The sequence below is a fragment of the Lottia gigantea genome, assembly GCF_000327385.1.
Source record: "Lottia gigantea unplaced genomic scaffold LOTGIsca_227, whole genome shotgun sequence".
Lineage (NCBI taxonomy): Eukaryota > Metazoa > Mollusca > Gastropoda > Lottiidae > Lottia > Lottia gigantea.
Genome location: NW_008708619.1, coordinates 165,888 through 174,780, shown reverse-complemented (window position 1 = coordinate 174,780; position 8,893 = coordinate 165,888). Strand labels below are relative to the sequence as shown.

The 8,893-nt window shown below is 32.4% G+C and overlaps 1 protein-coding gene across 1 annotated transcript; it reads left to right on the top strand.

Annotated features, from left to right (window-relative positions):
• Positions 1-4,941: 4,941 nt before the first annotated feature.
• Positions 4,942-8,403, top strand: LOTGIDRAFT_174946 (hypothetical protein; the record flags this gene model as incomplete). The annotated part of the gene is made up of 3 exons (XM_009054835.1): positions 4,942-4,962; positions 6,834-7,148; positions 7,774-8,403. 3 exons carry the CDS (start codon positions 4,942-4,944, stop codon positions 8,401-8,403), a joined length of 966 nt encoding a protein of 321 aa, XP_009053083.1.
• Positions 8,404-8,893: the final 490 nt, after the last annotated feature.

The window sequence follows — 8,893 nt, the reverse complement described above, 5'->3', positions numbered from 1 at the left end:
TTGGCCAATGCAATAACAGTACAGTGCTGTAACCTATTTTCGTGGATATAAGGATTCAACACCGAATTTCGTCAAAGTTAAAAAAACAAAATGTTTTTTTCATGTCTTAGATGTCTCCTCAGATACTCTACAAAATAATTAAAATTGGTTTATTTCGATTTTCTTTATGAATCCTTCACATTGACCTATATTTCATGAGCAACCACCTCGGCAACGGCGGCAGAATGCAAACCAATTTTAATTATTTTGTAGAATATCTGAGGAAACATCTAATTTCATTTTTTTAAATGGATACGGTACTACATCTTAGAATACACTCGTCCTGTGGCTAATATTTGTGTTGAATAGTGACCATTGGTTAAATAACTATGCATCCCACACTTTATCAAATTTGAAAAACGACAATAAAACTATAAACAAAATTTTTAAAAAAAGTGAGCAAGCGACAAGTCCCCTCAGTATGAGAAAAAAGAGTCTGGGTAATCAACGCTAAAACAGCAAACAATCATCTTCCAGTGTATACAAACAAACTTTGCCAATGATTAATATTGAATCCTTATATGCACGAAAATAGGTTACACCACTGTATTTATCTTTAATATCAATTCATTACAACCAGTGACAATTCCTTCAAAGAACCATGATTTAAAAGAAAAAATAATGACTGACAAAATAAGATACGATTTATTGCTAAAAGTCATGGAAATAACATAAGAATATGGCCCGCTTTGTGTTCCATAGAATCTTTCTGCTGACACGGAATCCGCTAGTTGATCACGTGACTTCATTCGTCGGACTATTCCAGCAGACAACACTTGGAATTCCGATTACCGCATGGGATTGATTATAAGGAAATTCGGCCGATAAAAAATTTTGAAGTTTGGTAATAAGTGAAATCCGCCATTTTGTATTTGTCAAAGATGATATTCCACACAACACAAGCTTGGACTTTCAGACTCAAATTATGAAGCTTCATTGGTTTCTCCTGATTACAATGGCTTAAAGTCATGTTATACACGATTGAATAATTTTGATAACGTTCCTATCTAATATTGTGGGTGTCAATAATTTAGTTTACTTGAATGATTTCAGAGTGAGAGAAGATAAAGTCAACACATATTGAAGTAATAGGTACAGTGTCCAGTCTACAGGATTACTATAGAGTCATGTCAACAGCTCTACCACTTGGTAGTAAGGCATTGAATAGAGGTGGAGTTTCCAGTGAAATTACAATTGAAACAAAAGATCCAGGAGAAATGGGCAAAAAGTCTGGTAGGTAGATCAATTTACATTCCAGGCTAATTTCATCTTCCTCTATCTATGTAGATTTTGCATTTTGTTTATTTGCATCACCCATATCTGTCCGTCCTTCGGTCTACAATTGCTTGACGAATCTTGGTATGAATGGTTGTTATCACCCATTATAACTATTAGAACCCATAATAGCATGAACCCTAGTGACAATCAGAAATATCGAAAAATATTTAGTATGAGTTATTGCCCTTGTTCTTGAAAACACTTTCAATATTTGGCTTGTAAACACTCTAGAAGGCACAATTCTTGACAGATTTTGACGAAACTTACCTTAAGTGTTTGTAATCACCCAAAGATCACCAAAATCACCCAATAAGATTAACCCTATTAAAAATCAGTAAAATATATTTAGTATGAGTTATTGCCCTTGTTCTGGAAAAAATGTCCAATTTTTGGCTTGTAAACACTCTGGAAGGCACAATTCAAATTTTGACGAAAATTGGTGTTAGGGTGTATTGAGACGAGTCTCAATGAAAGCACTGGCATTGGCATGAGTGTTGAAATCCACAGGGATAAACCCAGAAAAATGGAGTTATTGCCCTTGCTTTTGGAAATATATTCAATTTTGTGCTTGTAAATACTTCAGAGATTTTGATGAGATTTGGAGAAATTGTTTATTATTATTATCCAAAGATGAATTCTATTGAATATCAGTTATTGACTTTGTTCTTGAAAACAATTTTAATTTTTAGGCGGTAAACAATAAAAGGCAGGATTCTTGCCGGGCGTATATTACCTTTCATATCTTTCATACATTCAGTCTTGATTGAATTTGATTGATGTGAAAAGGGTGAAAAAATCCCTCATTTCAAGACAGTCACTTTCTCATATACATGTATTGAAAAATATTGACTATAGTGACCATCTGTTACCTTGAGAATTTTATTGGTAGTTAACAGTTTGCATTACCACGTTGTCATATAAATATGTTGAAAGGTACGTAGGAATAGATTAACCACTTTGTTTTTTGTTGCGCTGTGCATAATCTTGTATTCTAGTATACTTTCAAATAGATAGATGTATGAGCTTATATGCCTATAATAGTTGGAATGTTATACAATGTTCTATATACAAATTGTCTCTTGAAAACAGGGGTTTTGATTCAGGGGTGGACAAGTTTTTTTCACCAGAATAGAAGGTTATATGCTCAAACCTCAAGTCAGATTTTAATTGAAACAAGAACTGTGAACAGCACGGAGTGTGGCAACGAGACCCTATTCCATGGCTTTTGGACCTTTTGAAACTTCTAGCCTGCTTTCAACTCCAGTACTTTTAAGCCTACAGTTTATGAACAAGAAATTAAAATTCTAGAGTATCTGGTAAAAATGAATGATTTATATAATTACACCCCAGAAATGAGACTTCAATTTTCTCAATTTGTAAAGAATAGTAGAGACAAAAGTTATAGGTACAGGTGTAAAAAATCCTTACTGACATGAGAGGGAACGCAAATGACACGATCTTGCAATAAAATACACTCATCTGCTCTTATCATAAGAAAGAATTTTGGTGAAGAAATATTATATATTTTATTATTCATTATAGACCATAATATCGTCTGGGTTTAGCCTAACTTTAAGTGGACTTGTATTGGACTTATTCTCTCCAAATATGATAAATAGCTATTTTTCAATGCTGAAGTAATTATTATGTTTGATAGCTCTGTGCAAGCAACATCAATTTCATAGATCAACTGGGTGTAAACAAAACTAAAAACTTTATTGTAATTATTACTATTCCGATTATTTCCAAGTTATGTTTATAACCTTGGGCTCACCTTCCATGAGGACTAATTGAACCAAGTACACCTAAATGAGCCATTGACAATTATGTAATGAAGGATTTCCAAATTTAGTTGAAAGAAATTGTACTTGATCCATGGATGGTATTTGATTCATGGTAGTATAAAGACAAGTTAGAACACTAAAGGGTTTGAAAATCCATTATACTTAAATAGAAAATATATATTTGGACGAATACATATGATGTTAGAAAATTTCGATATTTCAAAGAATATATTTATGCATCATTGTCATATATAGTTGGAAAGAGGACCATATATTTATTGGATGATGTGGTACCTCCATGAGTTATTGCCCTTGACTTAGTAAAAATGCATTAAATTTGGCTTGTATGCAAGATAAAGGCTACAACCTTTTAATATACATGTATATATTGATTTTTGGTCAAGTTTGAATTCGGTAATAATTGGATGAATGACTTCACAGTTAATGCCCTTGACTTAGTTAAAACACGTCAAATTTGACTTTTAGGCATGATATAGACTACCTATTTTTATCCGATCTTGATGAAACTTGGTATACATGTATATATGTATATATTGATGAGATCTCAGTCAAGTTTGAATTTGGTTATAATCTGAGGCACTTTTAAAGGTTTTGTCTTGACTTGTGAATATTTTTTAATTATTTGAAAATTCATTATTAAGCCACTAAAGATTTTGTTATCATTTCTGACATCTAGTGGTGGGTGTATGTTACATTGTTTGGCAAGCTATCTACAGTTTTTTCTACAAATGTTAACCAGAATTAGAAAAAAATATAAAAAAAACAATTTGCCATGCAAAAAGAGTGTCTTCTTTAGGCTTGAAAAGCTTAAGATGAATTGATGCAGAACATCTTTGTATTTTTTTTGGATTAGATATTATGTTCATTTAGTGTAGTTAACAATCAATCTTAGATCGAATATAGTATGCTTCTGTAGATTGACATCTTTATCATATTGTATTGGTATGTATGACTACCTTGATAATAAACTGATATTACCATTGATGAAAATATATTCTTATATAAGGTAATATTTGATGGAGATTAGATGTTCTCAATGGCCTGAAGCTATGTTTTAAATTACTTTTTATCATTTAGTTGATCTTTTTTAATTGTGACAATAAAGTTACAAAAATTAGTATGCTGTAATTTATGTTGTGATGGGTGTGTATATGACATTATGTGGCTTGACCTATTTCGTTGTATGTTCATCTGAATTAGGCATTTGAACTGAACACATTGAAACTCACAGAGCAGAAGTAAAAGATGAAGGATTTCAGGATAATTGTACCAGTTAAAAAATCTTTACATACTAAGCTGAGTGGAAAACCAGGTATTTTTATTATAGATTAAACTCATATTAATTTAAAGTAACATCTGTGAGTTACTGGTCTCTAATACTGATAAAATTTATTAAACTATATTTTAAAACATCTGGGTAAATAATGTTAGTTGAATGTATGATTCGTAATACACAGAGTGCCGGAGTATTCAGTATTTTTTTAAACTGACATATAAAGAAGGAAATCAATCCGGACCAGAAAAAGATGTCGGATTACCCAGAATGTCAGAATACTCAGATGTCGAATATCACAGAGTACAGTATAATTGGTTTTGACAATCAAAGAGACCTCTTACTTTATATTGGCAATATATTTTAATACAATACTTACTTATTCAAATTAGGAAATTTTATTGATTTTTATACACCCACATGTTGTCTCCCAAGTCTGTCTGTCCGTCCACAATTGCTTTTAAACACTCTAGAAGGCAGAATTCTTGACTGATTTTGACGAAACTTGGTATGATTGTTTGTAACCACCCAAGGACACAATTTTTGATGGATTCCTCGAAACTTGTTGTGAGTGATTGTAATCACAGATAAACCCTTTTGAAAATCAAAAAAAAATCATTAAACAATTACAGTAAAAACTGTATTAAGCGACCATGCAGGGGAAAATTCAAAAACGGTCTCTTACTGGAGGTGGTCTCTTATGAGAGAATTGAGTCGGCTGAAACAATTTCATTCATTTCCTCTATTTCATTCTATGTATTAGAAATCCGCGCTTTCACCACTCATAGCACCAAAAACAATGTCATTCCTTTAACAATGGTCCATATACTACGGCATTCCGAGTGCGACAATCTTTAAAAAACTCCCAAGTTAATTTGTTGATTTCTTCATTGCCGGTGAACTGCTTCACACGTTTCCGATCGGGAGAAACATTGCTTTCAAAATCCTCCATAATTTCTGCTTTATGCTTCAGAATTCCCTGAATTTGGATCTTACCAACACCTATTTCATCGACAATTTGTCGACCACTTTTCCCGGCTTTCGCCAAATTGATGACCTTGACCCTTTCATTTAATGCTAAAACTTTACGTGTAGGCTTCGACATTTTGAAAATGAATGGCTCATGCCTAACTGCCTTTTTATATCGATAATAGACTGACATTAATCGTTAATAAGCTATAAAATTAAACCTTAGACCGATTAGCGATAATCTCGATTAATCTCACCGATATGTGAAACAACTTGATGTTTAATCAAGGTAGTTAATAAGTGTCATGGTCGCTTAATTGACTCAATATGATTACACAGGAGTGTAAATACACGGTCGCTGGATGCGTAATGAAGGTGGTCGCTTATCAGTCGTTAATTACATTGAAAACTCGTAGGGGGGGATTTTATTGTGGTCGCATATTGAAGGTGATTGCTTAATAAAGGTGGGCGCGTGAGCAGGATATACTGTTGTATGAGTTATTGCCCTTGTTCTTGAAGTCACATTCAATTTTAGCTTTTAAACACTCTTGAAGGTTCAATCTTTGACAGATTTTGATGAAACTTGGTGTGAATGTTTATTATCGCCTAAGGATAAATCCTACTGAAAATCAAAAACTTTTAAGTGTGAGTTATTGACCTTGTTCTTGAAAACATGTTCAATTTTTTATCTTGTAAACACTGTTGAAGACACAATTTTGTGGCGACTGGATATGTACTAGGGTGTGGTCAATCGTGAGGAAAACCAGAGAAAAAGTCCCTGAAAAAATTGAATACTTAAAAACAGATGACCTCATACTGCAAGTTATGTTTTTGCACTGTTTTTGTCACCTTTGTACTGTGCTTTTATACTGCAAATGCACACTGCTTGTGTGACGATATTCTCGATCCCATGGCGATCCCAAAACAGAACATGTCCAAAATAAACTCCCTGACTAAGCGAATAGTGGTGACGATGTCATGATCCTACACACTTATACCAACTTTAATTCCACTTTTTCTTCTATAACCTGATCTTTTAAACTGTTTTAAAAAAAAAAACTTTGACATACAATCAGAATCCAAACATGTAAGAAAAGTTTTCTTCATTTATTCAGTGTCTTTCAAGAGATTTAATAAAGTTGAAATCTTAATGTAAATGATTTTGTTTTCAATTTTTGGAATTAAACCTTCTGTTCCATGTTATGTCTTGTTTGCATGATGTAGAAATCAGATTGGCAAGATATTTACTATGAATATTATCAGGGTTTGATGACATATCACTGGGAGCTATCACATGGTAAATGAAAGACTGGAGGACTATTAGGAATCTTGAATGGCTTTTGATAGTGAAGACACTGTACAACTTTATGCTAGTACATATGGTTGAGTATATTGTTAATAGCCTTCTATATGTTTGTTAAATCCATTTAAGTATTTAATTTATAATTTTAGATTTGAATTCTTTGAAGTATTTCTCTCTGGTGGCCCTAATCTTACAGAATGCTGCTCTTATATTGGTCATGCGTTATACACGCACCCAACATGGGGATATGTATTTATCAAGTACAGCGGTGGTCATGTCAGAAATGTGTAAATTATTGACGTGTTGTGTAATTATAATTTATCAAGAAGGTGGTGTTGGCCAGTTTGTAAAAATGCTAAAAACTGATATTATAGACTGTCCTTTAGACTGTGTTAAAGTTTCGGTACCGTCTATTATTTATACTATCCAGAATAACCTATTATATTTAGCTGTGTCTAATTTAGATGCTGCTACATTTCAGGTTGGTTTACTATCTTATCTAAATACACACATTCTATTGGTAGCGTTTGCATTGGAAAAAATTATAGTTGGACTCACAAATTACTGAATTTAGATGGCTGTCTGTTACTGTTTTGTAGAAGAACACCTTGACCTTTTTTCATTCTAAATAATAGCATAGACCTTATTATTGTGTCAGCCATATTGAATCCAGAACGAGACTCATTATGCAAACAAACAGAGGTAATGTGTTGTCACTCCAAAAATTGCCTCTTTCTTCAGTCCCAGGTCATATTCTACATCATTGAAATTGGAGGTAACCTTTACCAGCTTTAAGCTCATTTTCTTGCTGTTGATAAGGTTTTAATGATGTCACATAAACTATTCATTCATATTACGTCACCAACTTATCAATTGATTTTGCTTAATTTGCGTTATGAACCTTGCTTTCATTCAAGAATTAGCTCAGTCTCTAGTAAATCACACATTTAATTATCAAGATAAGTTTGAAGGTTATGCTGGTGACGCTTAAGAATAGATCACATGATTTTATATCAATAGTTATCTTAGATGATGAAAAAGTGCTTTCTATACTATTTTGTTAGTTATATATATATATATATATGCCTCTTTTTTTTCTATTTTAGGTCACCTATCAACTAAAAATTCTAACAACAGCAATATTTTCTGTGTTTATGTTAGAAAAAGCTGTAGCTAAATTACAATGGCTTTCATTAGTGGTTTTATTTGTGGGTGTGTCTATTGTTCAATTACAACCCAAAACATCAGAGAAATCTGTGTCTCAAAATTTGGCACAAAATCCATTTGTTGGTTTGGTGGCTGTTATTATTTCGTGTGTCTTATCCGGATTTGCAGGTGTTTATTTTGAAAAAATATTAAAAGGAACACGACAGTCAGTTTGGATCCGAAACATCCAGTTGAGTGTACTGGGTATTGTGATTGGGTTAATAACAATGGAGCTAAAAGATGGTGCTAAAGTGACAGAGAAGGGATTTTTCTTTGGTTATACATGGTTTGTGTGGTTAGTTATATTTTTACAGAGTTTTGGAGGTCTGATTGTAGCAGTAGTAGTAAAATATGCTGATAATATATTAAAAGGATTTGCTACATCAGCCTCTATTGTATTGTCATGTATTGTTTCTGTGTATTTCTTTGATTTTCATCTATCAATACAATTTGTCATTGGGGCATCTCTTGTCATGGTCGCTGTGTACATGTATAGTAAATTTGTTCCTAAACCTAAACCATTGGTGTAATCATGAATAATAATAATACATAAATATATGCACAGATAGTCCCAAACTTCAATAAACACAGATTAGAAAGTAGTAAGTTTAGATCTTATGTTTGTCATTGTTTTAAATTTAGTACACCAATGTAACTGTCGGACTACATTGAGCTTTGAATTGAATTTTTTGTCTCATTTCATAAATATTCAAAATAAAATTTTCAACTTTATGCCATTAACTTAGAATGTCTTCAGGTCCATAGAAACAAAAGGTTAAGTGATTTTACCTTTGAAATAAAAATAGTTCCACAAAAAATTTGCCTGAAAATGACCTATTTTTTTACACTGAAAATTCCCTTCTCTGTAAGATCAAAAAATAGCTTTTCCAATGGTTAACATTTTCATCAAAGACTCTCAGTAGTATTTTGTAATTGATATTTCAATTCATACTCAAATAATTGCCAAAATTCAATTAAAAATATGTAGTCGGAGAGTGTATATTATTTTAAGTCTGTCTC